The sequence below is a fragment of the Callospermophilus lateralis genome, chromosome 13, assembly GCF_048772815.1.
Source record: "Callospermophilus lateralis isolate mCalLat2 chromosome 13, mCalLat2.hap1, whole genome shotgun sequence".
Taxonomy (NCBI): Eukaryota; Metazoa; Chordata; class Mammalia; order Rodentia; family Sciuridae; genus Callospermophilus; species Callospermophilus lateralis.
In genome coordinates, this window is record NC_135317.1 from 28925736 (window position 1) to 28947247 (window position 21512).

Consider the following 21512-nt stretch of genomic DNA (forward strand, 5'->3'; position numbering starts at 1 on the left):
TGTTGTAAAGCCTTCTGTTGCACCTGTATGTCCAAACCCAGGTGCTATGAACTATTAGGAAAGAAAAGTTCCATTAAACAGACATTGTAAACAGAACTGAGCCAAATTATCATGACACCAGGGAGAGAGTTTCAAATTCTAGGCAGAAAGATTACAACTTTCCCTCTAAAAAATGAGAATAACATCCAGAATGAGGATGTGAAGCAACGCAATTTTCTAATCTTCCCTTAATGGACAGTTGTGAAAAGTAGTCAGCAGTAAAAAAGAGATTATCTGTCAGTCTCAAAGCAACAAAGACAGAGTCATGCAGAGAAATACATTAATTTTAAAGATATGGTTATATATAAAAGTACAATGTCTGGAATTCAGTAAATTTTAACTTACTGTTTTTTCCATCTTTTTTTTTTTTTTAATAGGCCAGAATTCTGGACAATGTTAGTTTCTCAGTCAAATATGAAATATCTGGTAGACATTGAGAATGACAGTGCAATTTTAGGTCATTTTCCATTCCAACTATCACATAAGATGCATTACTTCAGATGGCAAAGGTAAAGAAAGAGGTAAAGAAAGAGTCTCAGTGTAATTTACATACTCCAACATTCCAATCCTCAGTTAATCAGCTACTGATTTTCCTCTCAGTAGCTGTTAGTGACCTGTCTCAAACACTTATAAATTTATGCAAATATAGTCATATATTATTCTTTCACAAAACATTCAAGCAAATCTGACCAATAAGAACTATAGGTAGATAATTCCTTGATCATCAAAAAATTGAGGCTATTCTAGATACTTTTATTTGTCACCAGATCAAAATATTCTGAAATAAAACAGACTGATCATTTTTTCCCCTTTATTAGGTAACTGTGATAAAATTTGAGATTTCCCTCATAATTCAGTTATGATAAGCCTAATGATGATAGTATTAATTATACTAAAGAAACTGTATAAAATATTATGAAAATACTTCATAATGAATTTCATTAAAAAACATGAAAAATATAAGTTGTTTTTGTTGTTTTGTTTTTGGTACTGGGGATTGAACCCAGGGACACTTACCCACTGAGCCATATCCCCAACCCTTTTTTATATATATTTTGTATCAGGGATTGAACTCAGGGGCACTCAACTACTGAGCCACATCCCCAGCTCTATTTTGTATTTTATTTAGAGACGGGGTTCTCACTGTGTTGCTTAGTGCATTGCTTTTGCTGAGGCTAGTTCTGAACTCTCTCCTGCCCCATCCTCCCAAGCTGCTGGAATTACAGGGGCGAGCCACCACACACAGCTGAAATAGAGGTTTTCTATTTGCTTATAAGACTGACAATTTCTTCACTTAGGTATTCTAAAGGGAAACAATTATAAGTAAAAGATGAACAAAAACACATTTTTGTGACCTGAGACAAGCTTTACAAAAGGAAAAGTTCTCAAGTAGTATGTATTTCAAAAGAACAGAAAATAAATGGTCATAAACAGCGATGAAAAGACAAATTTCCTGATGTCTCCCCTCTTTGCCAAAGCCTTTAAAGCTGCTAAGCTACTATTAGAAGAGAGATTCTATTTTATATTAAATTAGATGACAAAAAGATTGAAGTAATTCAAACTAAACTTCCTGGAATATGTTAGCAGCAAAGGTAATTTAGGTTGTAATTTAAAGCAACTTCATAAGTGTAACTTAAAAATTTTATAACTATGTAAGGGCCGGAGAGGAAGCAAAGTCACTTCTTTGCTTAAAGAAGAGAGCACTTGTCTGTCAAGCATGGAACACTTCCAGAACCACAAAAACAAAACACAACACAACCAATATATATACATATAATCTCAAGTTACAATGATAGATAAGTATCTATTATTCCATCAAAACATGCAACAAATCATGACTCTTTATAATATTAATTGCAAAACAATGATTTATCTGCAAATATTAAACTGTAATAAATACACTTGGATTTGATTAAAATAGTTTCAACATTACTTTACAGTACTATTTAATCTTTTACTTTCTCAATCAAAATATTTCATTTCACCTCATTATTCTAATTCATATTTAAATGGAGACAGAAATCAATTACAAATGGCATTAGCCTTTTCTTTCTCCTCACCTCTCTGAAATTCGGTGTAGTTTTTTCCCCTAATGACTAGAACAGAAAGTAATTTCTAAGCACAAATTTGGTGCACAAAGAAATCTTTCACTCAAACTTAAGAATTAAAGATTCCTATAAGGCAACACATTTCTCACTTGTAGAAAAACCGTTGCACCTCACGGGCCAACACCCAAAAGTCAAATAAAGAAATAAAAATCAGAACAAAATACACTTTCTTTTTCAGACCACAAAATACCAGTGATGTTTCTTCAAATAATTTTCCTAATATTGAACATTTTCCAAAATTCCAAATAAAGTTTATAAGAGTTGAAAATTTAAACTAAGAACCTAAGCTCTTATTTCATGTTTTTTAATATTTTCAAAGTTCAAAAAAATCTATTTTTAAATTTCACATTTTAAAAAGTAGGGCTTCAAATTACTTATTTTGTATAAAGTTAAATGAGATAGTTTTTTTGAAATAATCTATCCACTTTAAACCAAAATAGTCCATATAATTTAGAATTCAGACTTCTGAAGTGAATTTATTTTCAAAGGCCCCCAATTTTTTAAGATATACTCTTGATTTATTTTTAATGCCTACATTTTCTATAAGGATGGTATAAACAATAATGGATATTCACATGTACCCCACCAAAGGAAGGAAAAGAAAGCAGAATTCTTACTATTGTGTAATTCGATCTACAAAATAAAGATATTCCAAAGTCCCTTTTTAGTTAACAAAACAGGGTCCAAGTGTACCAATGTAATATCATTATTTTAGTAGCTGTGCATAAATGGTAGCCAAAAAGTATCTAATAGTAATTGCCATGCATTCATTATTCAAAAAAAAAAAAAAAAAGGCAAGCCTCAGCCTCTGCAGGCAACATAAGGGTGGGACAACTGCACAGTGGGCAGTTTCTTACCTGCTGTTTATTGCCTTTTCTTGTTAGCATGACAAATGGCATAGTATCTGCAGACTCTGCCTCTCCTTCCCCGCCACCAAGTGGAGGTCCTTTCCTCAGCTGGCTTTTGAGATGCAAAGGAATAGCAACATCAAGTTGATGTACTTTAACAGATTCGCCACTTCTTTGCTTAAAGACAGAAATTAAAAAGTATATAAATAATCCAAGATATACATAAATATATGTAAATATAAAATGCAAAGAATTCATTTGGTGCTGTATTTTTTAAAACACAACAATCATAAGAGCTGAAGTCTCTAAAATACAGATGAACTAGGGATATTTCTCCTCCACCACCTAAAACCTTTATAATATGTCTTAGAGGGAACTATGTGGTTTGGCTCCTACTTATTGTTCCATGTGCCCCCAAGCACTCAGTGCTGCACATCCGAATATCCCTGGCTCCTCTAATAATTGCCCCACCCCATCCCACCCCACGCTTTTTTGTGGTGCTGTGGATGGAACCCAGGGCCTTGTGCATACGAGGCAAGCACTCTACCAACTGAGCTATATCCCCAGCCCCAAATAATGCCCTTTTAGTCACCCTTGTGACATAACATCTGCTTCATTCTTATCATAGTCTCATAATAACCTATTTATCAGTCTGACTTGCTCACCAGACTAGGCAGACTCAACACTCTATTCCCGTTCCCCAGCATTTCCTAGCAATGCTCGATAAATGTTCAAGAATGAATGGAATCTATAGCCATTCACATTAAATTATTGGTTGGTAATATCAATTATTCTTAACATTTACACTGAATTTTTCAACCAATTAAATAAAACTTCACTGAGGATTTACTGTTAGATTTGAAAATAGATTAAAGACTTATCCCTCAAAAAAGCTCATAAACTTATGTTAGATATATAAATAAATCAATTACAATACGTTGGAGGTGCAAATCACTTGTGTAGAGGATGGAGTGGTTATCTTCACCTGGCTGGGGAACAGGTGGGTACAGAGATCTGATGAAAGGTTTAGCACAAATGGGACAACTGAGAATGTTAAAGACTTCATATGATGTCTTCTGAGCATATGGAAAGAGCAACTGGGGGATATGGAAGGAATTCAGGCAGGGGAGGAACAGGTGCAAAAGTAAGGATGTGAAACACTACAAGGTATTTACACAACTGCAAATAACTGTCTATGCCCTAAGGAATGGAGAATAATTCCCAAAGCTTGGGAAGTAATGCTAAGAGGCTTTACAGGTCTTGAAACTGCTCTACTTAAATAGTACTTGATATAGGCTTCATATTCAAAAGACTTGCAAATTAAGTGAAATGGTATAAGGTTTAATTATTTTTTAATATTTATTTTTTAGTTATAGGTAGACACATATTTTTATTTTATTTTTATGTGGTACTGAGGATTTAACCCAGGGCTTCGTGCGTGCTAGGTAACCGCTCTACCTCTGAGCCACAATCCCAGTTCCTAATCATGTTTGTTTTTAAAGCTCCAATGTATTACAATCTACTTGAAGTAGTTAGTCCCAGGTTCATAAGATTTATGAAGATGTATTACTTAAAATTGCAAAGGGTTATATTAGACAAATATTTATTTGTAAAGCATTTTTCTCTTTATTACAAAATTAACATTCTTTGAAAAATATTTAAATACAAAAATGTATTAGTAAGTATCTGTATTAATTCTTCCAGCTTACCTCTTTCTGCCCCACACCAAGATGCAACAGGTGTTAACAATGAATTATATTCTTTCAGATTTTTTTCTTCCATATATTAATATACATTATAAACATAAGCAACCACTATTAGCCATATTATTCTATACTAAATATATACATTTTTCTCCTTTTTAACTCTAATCTCGAGCATCTTTTAATATATACAGAGCTAATTATATGCATACTCTATTTACTGTATAATTATCACCACTAAATTAACATATTTATAAATATTGCATGTAACCTAATCTTGCACCAAAGACAGTTTAGTAATAAATGATTTTTAAGTCATACCGGCACAATTTTTTTTTTTAAAGCTTCACAAAATGGTCATACCCCTCTTTTTTGCAAGAAAATTTGTCATAAAATCTGTAATAATTATGTGGCAAAATATGGTATGTCCTATTATTTAATTCAATCCCTACTGATAAACAATTAAGAACTTTTTTTTTTACTATTATAAATAATGTGACATCTTTGTATATTTAACTTTTAAAGAAAACTGCTAAATAGGGGGTAAATTTTTTGATAGGTTTACTAGATTTCCCCAATAGGTGATAACCATGCTGAACTGATGCACATTTAGCAAACTTTAAAACCGCACTGAGCTAGGCATGGTGGCACACGCCTGTAATTCCAGCGCTCCAGAGTCTGAGGTAAAGTTCAAAGCCAGCCCCCAGCAACTTAGCAAGGTCCTACGCAACTCAGTGAGACCCTGTCTTTAAATAAAAGATATGGCTCAGTGTTTAAGTGCCTCTAGGTTCAAACCTCAGTACCAAAAAAAAAAAAAAAAAAAAAGACCTACCACACTGAATACTATCACTTTATAAATCTTTATTTCTGATGGTCTGACAAGTGAAAAAGTTAATCTTAATTTGCATATCATCTTTCATGTAATTAAAAATGGGTCATTCATCTTTTCTTATTGATTTGAAGGATCTCTTGCTATTATGTTATTATCCCATTGCTGCACAGGAGTTATTTTTTCTTCTTGTCATTTGTTTGAATTTTTATGGCATTCTGTGCTTTAAAGTAATGGAACAGAATGGTTCAAAAGATTCCAGGGGCTTGGGATGTAGCTCAGAGGTACAGTGCTTGCCAAGCATGTGCAAGGCCCTGAGTTTGATTCCACAGCATCACAATAAGGAACAAACCAACCAACCAACCAACACAAAACCCAAAATGGATTCCATGACTCACTAGCCAAGTTTCTGGCCTTTTCAAGTCAATGTTGTTTTAACTAAAAAAAAAAAAAAAGCAATACTAGCAGTATTTGACAGCACTGTGTGAAGAATAGATGTAGAAGTTCTTGAAACAGAGTCTATATTTGTAAGTAGTAAATTACCTGACAGTTATTAATTCTGGTTGTGAAAGTAAAAGTAAAATCCACATTTATTTGTGTTTACTGACCATGTACTAAATCCAGCATTATCTGTTTACTGAGCCTTTCCCCTGGATTTGAAATGATGTCTTTATCATATTGCCAAATTGCCATGATTCAGATCTAGTTTGCAGTCACCTTTATTTCATTGTGCCAAACTATTATTGTAAGTTTAAAACATTTCAATATTTTATAAAGTATTTTGCCCTTATCTTTCAGGAATTTCTTAGCTATTTTGCTTTTTCTTATAGATTGTTTTAAGGAGAAATTTTAAGTTCATTCTAAATTCATCTTGGCTCTTCCCTTCCCCCTGCAAAAACAATCCTCCTGCTGAGATAGAATTAGGATTGCACTAAATTTAAGAACCTGACTTATGGAGAATCAAAGTAGCTTTAGATGCTGCATCTTTCTATGACAACTGCATCAAAACAGACAGTACAGTTGTCCACATCCAGTATTTGAAAATGTTTGAAAATTAAGGCTAATGCAGGATTAAGTTTTTCTTTAGCACACTAAGCCTATCTCCTACAAAAGTATAAATTCAAACTTCCCTCCTCCAATCACATTTTTCCATTCTTTCAGCTTGCTTCTTAAGAACTACACTACAATAAGTAACAATTACTGGATTATATCAAAGGTTCTATTCTTTTGACTTCAGCAATTTTTCCACCTTATTTCCAAACCCTGGGGTATCTCAGGGCCCAATCTGAACTTGCTTCTTTGGGTGATTAATTTATTTCCATGACTTTAAATATGCTCTATCTAACCCATTTGTGTTTTCATTTCATTCATCTCTTCTGATCTCTAGACATTTCAACCTAGACAACTTAAAGAACTCTCAAAAACTTAACATAACCAAAGTGGAACTCCTGCTTACTCTTCTTGTTTTCTGTCTTTGAGAAGGGCCAGTGGCCCAAGTTACAAACTGAATTTCATCTTTGACTTCTTATTTCCTATATACCCATATCCAGTCAAGCACCAAATAAATCCAGTCCATTCTACCTCCTCAAGGGCTTTCAAATTCACTTGTCTGTGTCCTGCCACTACATTAGACAGAGGACTATTTTTATCACCTGGGTACCATAACAGGCTTCTACTCAGGCCCCTGTTCTTCAGTCTTGCCCCTTGTAGGAACGACAAAGGACTGTGAGCTCTCAAGGGGTCCCATCACAATTCCCCATTCTCATGTCATACCATCTTCCTATAATTATTTTCTCTTCATACTAGTCTTCTTTCAGTTTTCAAATACAAGACCTTTTGTGCCTCAGGACCTTTACCATATTGTTTCCATGCTCCCCTAATTTCTCACCTGGATGGCTCAATTTAACCTGTCCTATTCAAAATTCATGACCTCAGAGATGCTTTCCCCACCATCCTACATGAAAAAAAGGCCCTTTACTTTCTATCAACCAAAGCATTCCACTAGGTGAGCACTCTACCACTGAGCCACAATCCCAACTCCAACATAAGAATTTCTTAAACTAAATATCTCCAATTGTTTATCTTCTACAAAGTTTGGTTCCTAAACAAAATAAGGAACTTAGAAGTGATGAGATATAACTTGAGATTGGCATAATGAAATTACTGTTCCAATACTGAATACTTAATACTGAAATTAAGTATTATATTAACTACATATTCTCCCCTTATACTTTCAAGAATTTTAAATATAAGATGTATCTGACGGCTGCAAGCTGTATACTTCAGGAAAAGTTGCTATAGAAGCAGATGTTCAGATAATAAACCCTCATATTTAGTAGAATGTAATGTACAATTCATGCTAAGAAGATTCTTCAAAATAGAATGATATTTAATACCTGGAGATTTTCTAGCATCATTTTATCCAGAGCTTGAATGAAGTCCTCATCCTCTACACAAGGTACATGCTTAAGTCCACCTCCTTTAATCATTACCTCCTTATTAAAACAAAACAAAAACAAAATCAGACCAGAAATCTTAACTGTAAGGTTTTATATGGCAGAGCCTTTTTGTATTGATAACATGCTCAATATAACTCAAGATATAAGTAACTAAAATATAAAACCTTATTGTTAAAAGAACTTTTTATTAAGAAAATGGCTATGAATGTAAATTGAAAATAAAGTTCTAGAGCTATTTTTCAATATTCAAAAGAAAACTTCAGTGGCTAAAATTCAAATACTAATAAAATGTTACACAATTTCAAAACTCAAATCTTTTAGCCATACGTACAGTATTCTCTTCATCAGTTTCATTTTCCTTATTGGAATCTGTAAGGTAATCTGTATTTTCTTCCTCCTCTTCTTCTCCCTCATCATCATCATCAGAACCTTCCTGAAATTGTTAACATTAATAGAAGATTAAAACACTTTGAAGAATCACTACACTTTACATGCCTTGAAAGATTTATAAATGCCTGCATAATTGTTATTATTCTCCAGTTTCAGCCTTTTATGTGGTCTGCTTACAACGGAGAGCACAGTCAGCTGACAACATTTCCTACTAACAATAGCTGAAAGCCCACCTTACCAGCTTCCAGTGATCTAACAATATAAAGATCAGTTGTGGAAACTCTTCCTTGAATTCCACAAGGTACAAGTTTCCTGAACTGTTTTTTTTTTCCTCTCCTCTGAAACTAATCCTTGCAATGCTGAACTTCTCACCATAGTTCGTTAATACCTATCTAAATCTGCAAAGTTCAAATTTTAACATTGTTGTAAGCATTTTATAAAGCACTTGAGGTTTTATTTACTCTTTCCAACTCCAAAGATGGAAGAGTGAGTTTAACTGTTCCCATTTTATACATGAAAAAAAACAAGGCCTGGATAAGTTAAGTGCCTTGCCAGAGGATATACTGCCATCAAGTGGAAGAGCTAGATCTTCTGCTTCCATAACCAGTGGTTTTCAAGTACTACTTCCCCTCATCCCCGAGTCAGTCCTCAACTCCCTATCAGCCGAGATTGCTTCTCAAACAGAATCTAGGGCAAAATCCTTATGGATTGTCAAAGGGTGAAGCATACAGTGGAGCTCCATCTATCAATTCCTGCATCCCAACAATACAATTCAACCCCACATGGTTCCATAAAAGTTAAAAACTCAAAAAAACAACTACTATCTAATTTCTCCCCACTTCCCCCTCTCCACTTTCTCTAGCAACCACTATTACTTTCTTTTTCTCTGAGACCAACTGGTTTAGTTTGCATAAATCAATAAAATACACAGTATTTGTCTTTCAAATACCAACCACAGTTCCAGCCACTGTAGTGCAAATGACATTTTCATTCTTTTATATGGCAGAATAATATTGCATTGTGTAGACATACCACATTTTCTTCCAAACCCATAGAAATGATTAATATTTGAGGAGATGATAATGCTAATAATGCTCATTTTATCATTACACATTGTATTCAGGTACTGAATTACCATACTGTACCCCATAAGTATGTCCAAATGTGTGTCTATAAAAACAAAACCTATCATACTAAACTCAGAAATTAAGATTATGCTAAGATAACTAAGAAATAATTCCTAAAAAAATTAAATTTGTAATAGTTTTAATGTATGTGACAATTGATTTATATATTATTAAACAGTATATTATTACTTACTATAGACATTTGGAAATTCTTAAAAGTTCTTAAAATGAAAACACTTCAAAAACATACACAAACACAGTACCCTTTTACCCAAAATGGATCGACTTTTTTTGAGGTAATTCTATTCTATTGTCCTCTCAAAGTAAGCCATACTTTTCTCTCCTTCCAAACATAGGCATATGGATCCTCCAACTGAACATTTTGCTTTCATTTCTCCTTAGCAAACACATACGCATGTATAATATTTACTTTTCAACTGGAAATTTAATAGTTTAAATGACAAAACTGTCAAAATAATAAAAGTTCAAGTTTGGAAATGAGAAGATGTATTTAGAGGGAAAATATAATCCCTCATAATTTTTTAAATGAGAAATATGTATGAAAATTAGTCCTCTTTAATGTTACATTTACTGAAGATGTTGGATTTATTTATTAGGTCTGTTCATATAATTAGTAGAGCAGCAGAACCCAAAGACAACCATAAGATTAGTCTGCAAATATAAAAAGAAAATACTTTCTTATTTCCCTTTGTCATTATAAAATACTTAATCCAACTTAAATTGTATTACTGAATTTTTTTAAAAAATATCTTTATTTCATTTTTATGTGGTGCTGAGGATCGAACCTAGTGCCTCACATGTGCTAGTTGAACACTCTACCACTGAGCCACAACCCTACCCCATACTGAATGTTTTTATGACAATCTCATTTTGAAGACAAATCAATACCCATCTATTATACTGAAACCAATTATAGAAACATATTCCAGTTCTACATTTTTATTGATTTGTTTTTATCTACTTTAAGGGTGTTCTAAGGTTGGAAAAAGAAAATGGCAACAAATAATATAAGTACAAAAGTGCATTTCCACTGCCTGCAAATAGTTGCCAGTTATTTTTTTAAAAAAAATATTGTTTATACTGATTTTTCACAATCTTCTTTCCCCCTCCCCACTCCCAATACTGGAAACTGAAACCAGGGATGGTCTACCACGGAGCTATATCCCTAACCTTTCTTATTTTTTATTTTGAAACCAGGGCTTGCTAAGTCACCCAGACTGGCCTTGAACTTGCAACCCTCCAGTCTTAGCCTCCCATGTAGCAGGGATTACAGGCATGTGCCACCAAGCCCAGTTACAATCATTCATTTTTAACTAACAGCAAAGCAGTTTGTTATGCAGCAGAATCAGACCAGATGTTCACAACTGTTATAAACTTTAAGGGCCAAAGAAAAAGAGCCTTATGAATTTTTACTTCTTACTGTGTAAAAATTTTAATTAAGATAATAACTACTGGGTCTTTTTCTTTAATTCTAAATGGAATTTTTTAAAAAAACACACTTTATGATTGTATGAATCCTATAAATAATATTCTTTTAAAAATTAAATGCACATTCTCTAAATATTTACATTTTTATTCAAACAAAACTTGACAACTTTGATTTCCTAAAACACTTAAATACTGACTATAAATTGTGTTTTAATATTTAACAAAAATCATACTTATAAATTATCACACTATCCCTACATACTTTAAAGCACCCAAGGAACACAAAAAAAAAATCATACACACTAAATCATAATGATTATATAAACTTACATTTATATGAAAACCAGTGAACAAATGCTAATTTTCTGGTTTAAATTTTACTTTCATTAGTATTCTATTCCTATCCTTATTTATCCTACTTTGTTTAAACTTTTACTTTTTGATTTTATAACTTAAACATATAAAGGTAGAGAAAAATAGTACAATAAATCCCTACTTACCTATTATACAACTGAATATTAGCTCATGGTCAGTTTTTTTTCTTCATATACTCCTAATCATTCCCTAATCCACCTCTATATTATGAAACAAATCCCAAACATCCTTTTATTATGGATGCAACTTTTCAATTTAAGCAAGTTTGGAAGAAAAAAGTAATAAACTATCAGGTTGAACCACATGAAAATGTTAAAAATAGTGGGAAGAGCAATTTCATATGGTTTGACCTAACAGAGTTATAAAAACAAAAAGGGCATCTTAATTATTACAGTACATAATGAATTTCCCACTGGAGCTGGGAAAAATAAAGCAATGTTTATTAACATCTAGCCAGTAATTTTGTTTCTAAGACTATAAAACAATGAAATTAAAAATACACAGAACAAACATTTTTCTTTGAATTGCTAATTGAATAAAAATGTAATGAATGGGGCTGGGGTTGTGGCTCAGCAGTAGAATGCTCACCTAGCACATGCAAGGGCCTGGGTTCAATACTCAGCACCACATAAAAATAAATAAATAAAATAAAGGTGTTGTGTTCAACTATAACAAAAAAATAAATATAAAAAAATGCAATGAATGGTCTTTTATTCCCTTCTTTAAAAACTCTTAATTAACCTAAGAGTTTTATAATAGAAATACTATTTATATTTACTCTAATGAAACCAGGAGGAGGAGATCTTATTTTATGTATTAAATAAAATCTTGGCTCATATAATCAAAATACTCTTATACAAATATACCTATTTGCTATAAATAAAAGTCATCACCTCTTCTTCTGGTTCATTTACTTCACTTTCATTTCCAGATTGTTCTTCTGTTTCAGCTCCCCCTTCTTCTTCTTCCTCATCTTCTTCAAGATTTTCCCCTTCCGTAATAGAATCTTTCGACTCTTTGTCATTTACAAGGCCTTGAAATAATGAAAAAATGGAAAGACACAATTAAAAAAGGCATTTTCTCAGAACAAGGTAAAAGATCAGAACTGAAAACTATTCCAAGAAACATTAAGAAAACTAAATGTTTAGACCTACATTTCAACAAAGGACCACTGATAACATTTCTTAACCATTAGCAGAAAGGAAAATAACATGTATGTGTGTATGCTCTTTTTTTCCTTTTCTAAGTGTCAACACTTGTAGATCGCCCTGTCTAATCTCATCTCAGACAAAGACAAAAAGCAGTCCATTTAAGGTTCAGTCCCAGACTTAAATAAGATATAGCCACACTCTATCAAATGACATCTCAAGTGTCTCTAAAACTTCAAAGATATCATAAAATCATGTTACTTGAATGGAGAAAGTACCTTTGATTCTCTGAATGTTGGCAAATTAAGACAGGGAACAAGACAAAAAGACAGCATTTTGTCACTACATAGCTTAATATTTTTCTTCAGTAACATTTTCTTCCTCAGGGAACTTCCTGGCCTGAATGCACTTCCACCTCCTCATGTCCACACCACATCTCGCTGTATGTTCATTTCTTGTCAGAATTTCAACCTACTCTAATTTCAAGATGCATATACTATGCCCTCATCCGACTATTTCCCACTACTCCTTCCTTAGCCTTCTCCTATATTTGGCTCTTCCTGTCTGTACAGCCTTAAGATCTTGCTCATCCAACAGCCTTCTCAGTAGAGGAAAGCCATTATTATGTGCTTTCAAATCCCATTCATTCTTCAGGTTCAGTGTTAAGTTTTACCTCCTGTATAAATTATCACTGAGTACTTCAACCTATTACTTTTTCTCCTGGTTGCTCCTAAGAGCACCTATTGTAAACACATTACATTTGATAACATAAAATGTTTTTCTTAAGGATTTCACAAATGTCATATCAGATAACACCTTTGATGACAAATAACTTGTTTTATATATTCAAAACTTAACAGGCCATATACTGATAAGTACACAGAAGGAATTTAGTAAATACTTGCTTATTCACAATCTTAAAGGACTAGAGCAGGAAGAAACTTTAATGATAATGTGATTTAACCCCTCTCTTTTATAAAGACTAAGGCCACAGTTTGAATAACCAAGCCAATCAATAAAAGTAAAAACTTAAGAAACTGACAAAAATATGGAAGTACAAAGTAACCAAAGTATTTATGTTCAGTTTAGAAAGAAAAAAAAATTGAAAGATAGATGAAACTCAGAGATCTATTTCAATAGGGCAATAATCCTGAGAAAAAAGTATCTGATTGAGATTCCATTCATTTAAACACTTTCTCTCATCACTTATTAGTTTCCATAGACACAAATAATAGGTTTCATTTATTGATGTGTTTATTTGGACTTTATAAAGCAAAAATATTGAACTGTCAGTTTTCAAAGGCAACGATGCAAGTAAACGTAAGCATTCTCAGTAAAAACATCAAAGTGGTAATAAATTCACACAATGTGAAACATTATTACACTTTTGTTATATTTAACTTATAACATATCATAGGGAAAACTGGAATATATATGTAGTTTTGTTTTGACAGACTTCCAATTTGTAAGGAAAATATATGCTATTTCTCATAAATTTTCATTTGCACTGCAACTTAGTTTCAAAACAATTTATTAATATTACAGTTTGCATTTGCTAAACTGTATAATAGTCATTTTAGTTTTGTTCTTAAGTTTAAAAATAAATGTCTCAGTATATTTATCTATCTTGAGGAAATCAGAGGTACACTCAAAACCAACATTAATTTGTTACTTATAGTGATACAAAACTGGAAACAACATAAGAAACAACAGGGTTCAATAATTATGGCACATTTAAAGAAAGGAATACAGCATATGAGAAAACAAAGACTTAAAAGAATATTTAATACTGGAAAAAATGTCATAATATATTATGTAGAACCAATCCAGTTATAAATCTGCAAACACACATGAAAAAATTTAAAAAAATACATGAAAATATAAATACATGATCAGCTTTCTATATGAAATATTGGTGATTTTTGCTGTCTTGTTACTTTTCAAAATTACTGTCATGAACATTTATTATTTGTAATAATATTTAAAATTATTATTATTTTTTTAATATAAAGAAACACTGCCAAGCATGGTGGCACATGCCTATAATCCCAGTGGCTCGGGAGGCTAAGGCAGGAGGATCACAGGTTCAAGGCCAGCCTCAGCAATTTAGACTGTAAGCAACCTAGTGAGATCCTGTTTCAAAATAAAAAATAAAAAGGGTTGGGAATGTGGCTTAGTGGTTAAGCACCCCTGGGTTCAACCCTGGTATCAAAAAAAAAAAATTTAAGTAAAATAAAAGCCGGGCATGGTGGCGCATGCCTATAATCCCAGTGGCTCAGGAGGCTGAGGCAGGAGGATCACAAGTTCAAAGCCAGCATCAGCAACTTGGCAAGACCATGTCTCTATATAAAATATAAAAAGGGCTAAGGATGTGCTCAGTGGTTAAGTGCCTCTGAGTTCAATCCCCCATACCAAATAAATAAATAAAGGAATGCTTTTAGTGTTTTCCTATTAACTATACTGTTAGCATTGGATACCATAAAATGAGACAACAAATTTGCAAGTGCTACTAATGGGAAACACTAGATTATCTTATAGTTTTTCAATAGAAAATTAATTTATAAATTTCCACACACATCTTCCTGATATTTAGACTCTTAAAATCAGGAGGAAAATGGAGATGACTTGGAAGCACGCTAACTGTAGCTGCCACTATCTTCAGTTTCACTCATAAATGATAACCTATCTTTCCCTCTCCAGACTCCTCCTAAGCAGCCCAAATCTACAAAGGACAAAGCATATTGTTCTCTTTACTACCACCAAATTGAATGTCACACTAATATTTACTCATGCCCCTATACAGAGAGTTATCATGAAAAGGTTTTGGGCAACAAGGTTATTAGTGAACAATTTTAAAGCACACAAAGTACATGAATTAACTAAGTTTATCAACTTATCAGTAAATACTTTGCTTGAAATGATCATTTACTCAATTAGAAATATGAAAAGAAAAATCAGGTAACTTGGACAAGGTTAAAAAACCAAGAAGAATTACCTATGCCTTTGTGGCTTGAGTAGTAGGAAAAATCAATACTTGTATGATAAGTAGCAGTGCCTTGAAAAATACAGAAATCAAAGCTGGGCATGGTGGTATGCACCATGAGAATGTGGGGCAAGAGGATTGCCAGCTGTCACAACTTACAGAGACCCTGTCTCAAAATAAAATTTTTTAAAAAGGACTAAGGATGCAGCTCAATGGTAGAGTGCCCCTGGGTTTAATCCCCAGTTCTGCAAAAAGCAACAATCATATTCTCCAAGAGAGGATTTACCTTTGATGAAAACAATCCTATTAATAAACTCAATATAATATTAAAAAAATAGTTTGAAAGGGGAAAAAATTACAAATGCCTTCACTATGAAAACTAGTTCTTTAGTCATACAACATAGTCATTATACAGTTAATGTAACTGGTTAAGGTAAAGATTCCCTAATGATAAGACGCAAATGTACCAGATGCTAATGGGGAGTAAAGTAACAGCACAATAGTCTGAAAACATGTGTCACTTTGAAAGGAGCACAATAATGTATGTTAAGAGCTATCAGCAAGCAAACCAGAATGGTACAACTAGACCTTCTACCTGTTATCTCTGTTGACAAAGTTAGTTGATTCCTACAGTCCCTAGGCAGAGATGTTCCAGAAGGATACTGAGAAGTGTACAGATAATCCTTGGCACATTTTCTCTGGTCCTTAGAAACAGGGGTAAATCTACAAACGAATAAGGTCTGAAATTCTGTAGAGTTGTTCCAAATTTTTAACAGGTATTCCCTTCTGTAATCTCTAGCCTGCACATTCTTAGAAATAATGCCTGCTGAAAATATACATTGTATATGTAAGAGAAACTTTCATAAAAAGTAGATTTTATTAGCAACCAAGATTCTAAAATTAAGAGAGGCTGACAAAACTGTATTTTTCCATCACCATTACTTGCTTAAAGTACTACTTGACTGTTTTACTCCAGTTTGAGATTACTTCTAAAATCACCTTCTTTTTTTTCTCTGTAATTAGTTGCTTACCTAGTTTTATTAAGAATTCTCGTTCCAAGTCGTGCACCTGCCTTATAGATTCTTCCAGAGAATTACAGAGTTTGATCTTTGGTCTTAGCAGTTCTAATGTATCACTGATCATGTAATCTATATCAATAGGAAATGGATGGTCTTTTGTCCAAACCTCCAAACTTTTCTTCCACCAAACATAACGCTGATAACAAAAAAAAAAAAAAAAAAAGTTAGCTATAAGAAATAACAAAAAATATTTTAAAATAATAAATTTATATTGTGACGTTACCTAGTTAGAATAACTAAGCTGAAAGGTTGTATAAAAAGCCTACTATTTTTAGTAATCGTCCAATTATTTCTACTTGTATAGATTTTGAGCCACTTAGTGACTTTATTTAAATATCTTTTTATTATAACTGCCATAGGAAAATTATAAATAAAATGCCAAGTAGAAATTTCAGATACTCTGAAATCAAGGTGGAAACTCTACTCTGATACCCCAGCTTATATATTTAATATTATAAAAACAATGAGATTAAAAGCCACTATCTTTAGTTTCACTCATAAATGATAACCTATCTTTCCCTCTGATAAATTCTGGTAAATCCTCATTTATCATTTTCTCTATACTATTGCTTTGATTTTTAAAAAGGTCAATTAAAAGTAAGGTTGGGGATATAGCTCAGTTGGTACACTGCTTGCCTCGAATGCACAAGGCCCTGGATTCAATACCCAGCACCATAAAAATAAGTAAAAAATAAAATAGCTGTGGATATGATTTTTTAATTATATAAAAATCAGTAATCATCAACTACACAGTGCCATATACACATATTCTATATAACTGGTTAAAGTAAAGATTCCCTAATGATAAGACATGTACCCAGTGCTAATGGGGAGTAAAGCCCAATCTAAAAATTTATTAGTGTATTAACAGGTATTCCTCTGGGTACTTCATTTTTTTCTCTCCAATTTGTTCTAGGGCCACTCAAAGTATGAACCTAACTGGGAGCTTGTTAGAAATGGAGAATCTTAGGCCCCAACCCTCAACATATTAAATAAACATCTGCATCATAACAATCTCCTAGGTGATGTGTATGCACACTGAAGTTGAGAAGCACTGCACAAGGTGATCCTTCTAGCTGGTCATCTGAACTTTATTCTCTTGTATTCTAGGCAGAATACAATGACCTTATCTCCCCAGCCTCACCCACTCCTGACTCCCATTTCTGTGGTATATCTCTTATAGAGATATTCTATGTGATAATCACTTTGGAAAAGATTTTTTCTCCTTTTTGTTTCTTGGTATTTCTGAATGCCTCTTTTCTCTCAGCCCAGGGTGGTAGAATCCAAATGAGGACTCTGATATGAAAAAGATTCTACTTTGGATGCTGATAGTTATAGCTGCTATTTTGTAGCAATACTCTAGTTTCTAATAAATAGTCCCCAGCTAAGACAGGCCTTACATAGAGCAGGGAATCTGATTCCCAACTCATTTATCTTTCCCCATTTTTTACTCATCAATTCAGAAATAAAGGAGTAGTAACAAATTGTACTATACTGGAAAGACATAATGGTAAGAGAAAGTAACAAACTGCAATTTCCTGAGTATTTACCCTCAACTTAAAACCAGTCTCTATGTGGATATATATATGTATATTTTTTTTTGAGAGAGAGAGAGAGAGAGAGAATTTTCTTTTCAATATTTATTTTTCAGATTTTCGGTGGACACAACATCTTTATTTTATTTTTATGTGGTTCTGAGGATTGAACCCAGCACCCCGCACATGCCAGGTAGCGCGTTACCACTTGAGCTACATCCCCAGCCCCATGGATATGTTTTTGACACCTCAAGTTCTAATATTAAATCTATTTTCTTTATCAGTGGGTAAAAAGAAGTTACTAACAATTAATGATTGCATAAAATTGTATGATTTTACTGGTATTTCATTCAGTAATATCTTAAGAACTTGACAGTGAGCTGTGCACTCTAGTCAGTATCTTATGGTAAACAGTGATTAGGCTCCAACCAATCAACCCACAAGTTAACTTGTGGGATATAAACTTTACAGGACTGTCCTTGTACTTGTACTGTATTTAGTTTATACTGAACTTATTACAAACCACAAATTTATATAATAAACTAAAACTAAGATATGGGAAATATAAGAATTTACTAATATATAAACAAAAATTTCTTTTTGTGTTAAAACTAATATTTCCCCCCAAAGTAATAAGGTTTTCTTTCTCCAAAAGAAAACAGAATCTTTTAGAAACAATAATTTTGGGGCTGGGTTGTGGCTCAGTGTAGAGTGCTTGCCTAGCATGTGTGAGGCACTGGGTTCAATCCCCAGCACCACAAAAAAAAAAAAAAACTAAATAAACAAAATAAAGGTATTGTGTCCACCTACAACTAAAAATATTTTAAAAGGGGGGGGAGAGAGAATAATTGAATAATTTTGGACATAAACCAGAACATAAGAATATCATAAACTGCATATAAATCACAAGTAACTTAACTAATAAATTACTGTTATTAGATACTATAATGCATCAATTACTATAACAAGTTCATCAAGTAAATCAAAACAATTCCCCAAATTAATCAAAATAAAAGCTATAAGCAATTACAATGTTAATATAATAGAATAACAAATTTAAGCCTCTAAAAGCATCCTTATATGAATAATAAAAATAACCTAAATATGAACACATTTTATACAAATACTATAATATTTCTTCAATAATGTTTTGGAACTCATGCAATATGCCAAAACGCATATTCTGCCTATGTACCTGAAAATATACAAGGAAGCAATCAAGTTTTCGTTTACTGGAACCTCTGTCAAAGTACTGGCCACAGGTATCCAAAATAGTGCATACTAGTCTAATTCTGAAAAGATGCTCAGGGGGGTCCAGTGAACTTGGAGAACCATCAGGGTTAACACCAAATGAAGTAAAAGAATAAAGTGTTCTGAAAATAACTGCTGATTCCACCATTCGGTAATTATAAAGTTCCCCTAAGAACTTGGCGCTGCTGATACGTCTCTGGTTAAACTTAGGTTGATTAACCTAAAAAACAAAACCAAAAAAACACAAATTTTTTCCATGTAGTAAAATATTTGAAAGGGCAAATTCTCTAATTTAACAATATCTATCAACTGTTGAAAGAACACTGAACAGTGAGACAACAATGGTTTCTTTACTTCTTTCTAATAACATGGTCATTGTTAGAGTCCTTTTACTGTCCATTAAGAAATGGCATGTTTTTAATAAAAAGAATATTAGATAATAAATTATTAAGCTATCATTAAACGAATTGTTTTTAAAGTAGTTAAAACGCAGTTCTCCCTATTAACCCCATCACCTATTTTCTTTGTAATCTATGAAGTAAACAATATGCCTAAGGTTTATAGTAAGAGGAAAGTATTTACAGAAAATTCTTATAAAACGATTCTCAACTTTTTCTAATTAGTAAGTTCACAGAATCCTATAAATTAAATCTCAAAAGTGACCCAGAAATAATAAACATCTAATACAGCCTGCCAAAATAAGCTTAACAAGAGCTTTAGAAAAACAGCTAAACTACTCCAGTGCTAGCCTGATATAACAGCAGAAAATTTGATACACCAGGGCTTATTAACAATAAATCATGGGCTGGGGTTATGACTCAGTGGTAGAGAGCTTGCCTAGCATATGTGAGGCACTGCATTTGAGGAAGGGAGGAAGAGAGGGAGGGAGGAAGGTAGGTTGGTTCATCAACAGGGACAGGGGATGTGGCTCAGTGGTTGAGTGCTTGCCTTGCACACATGAGGCACCGGGTTTGAACCCTGGCACCACATAAAATAAATAAATAAACAAATAAAGGTATTGTGTCCATCTACAACTAAAAAAGAAATAGTTAAAAAGAAAAAAAACGTTCATCAATAACTAATAAATACATTTAAAAAAATAATAAATCACATAGAGGTACTGTGGATTAGACAGAGAGAGTAAAGGAAGGAAGAGGATATGGTAGTAGGAATGATAGTGGAATAAATGAGACATTATTACCCTATGTGGATATATGATTACACGACCTGCATAACTCTACATCATGTGCAACCAAAAGAATGAGAAATTATAGTCCATTTATGTATGATGCGTCAAAATGCATTCTATCATCATGTATAATTTAGTATATAAAAATTAATGTTAAAAATATATATATTTATATATATGATATGTGAGAATACAAATATACCTGCCAAAATATCTATGTTTTTCACATAAATGCCCATGATTTATACACGCAAGGGCTTTTGCACTTTGTGATAGTTTTAAGGGTAGGAGTACATGAGGGGTAGGCTAGGGAATGAACATGTATATCAATACAGATGAATAAAAAATGAAAATAAAAATAAATAGATAAATAAAAAACCCAATAAATCATTGACTCCAAAGAGGTAGTAGTAAATGCCTATTATTTTCAATAATATGATTCAAAGATTGTTTAGATTCTCCACAAACTTCAATTTGCTGACTTTAAAGAAGTTCTTGTTACCTCCATTCCCAATCGAATATCTTCTAAAACTCCATCTACAACGTGGATCCCAACATCCTCTTGGTAGAGCACTAGTCCTGCTAAGAGGTTGGCTACACAGTGAATACTATTATATTTCACATTCCAGATGTTTATCATACAACATATAACATAGTCTTTCACTTCTTGGTCCTGCCAGGGCAACTTTCGCATCTGTCTCAAAACCTAAAGGAAGAGAATTTTTTCAAATTATTAAATAAGAGTATAGTAGTTAGTCTGAACAAATAATACAGATACTTTATTATTACTGTACAGAGAAACAGAACTTTGGAAATGGGAAATATTTTATATAGTGCTTTTACCAGTCTTTTCACTTTAGAGATAGGAAAAATGAGATTTTCTAATTATAAGAAAATTTATTCTCATTTTCTCTAAATCTTTCTACAATTTCTCCAAATTTCCTATACTTTCCAGTCTTTCTTTCTTTCTTTTTTTGTGTGTGTGTGTGTAAGTGGGGAT

The 21512-nt window shown here is 32.8% G+C and overlaps 1 protein-coding gene across 3 annotated transcripts in view; it reads right to left on the bottom strand.

Annotated features, from left to right (window-relative positions):
• Nucleotides 1–21512, bottom strand: part of Upf2 (UPF2 regulator of nonsense mediated mRNA decay) — a 111228-nt gene that overhangs the window by 12030 nt on the left and 77686 nt on the right. For all 3 annotated transcript variants that reach the window (XM_076831783.1, XM_076831784.1, XM_076831786.1), the window contains exons 13-19: nt 21015–21218; nt 19268–19543; nt 16490–16673; nt 12221–12360; nt 8318–8419; nt 7924–8022; nt 3005–3172 (exon numbers count right to left, since the gene is read on the bottom strand). In XM_076831783.1, coding sequence (XP_076687898.1) covers nt 3005–3172; nt 7924–8022; nt 8318–8419; nt 12221–12360; nt 16490–16673; nt 19268–19543; nt 21015–21218 — 1173 coding nt within the window. The remainder of the gene's footprint in view (nt 1–3004; nt 3173–7923; nt 8023–8317; nt 8420–12220; nt 12361–16489; nt 16674–19267; nt 19544–21014; nt 21219–21512) is intronic.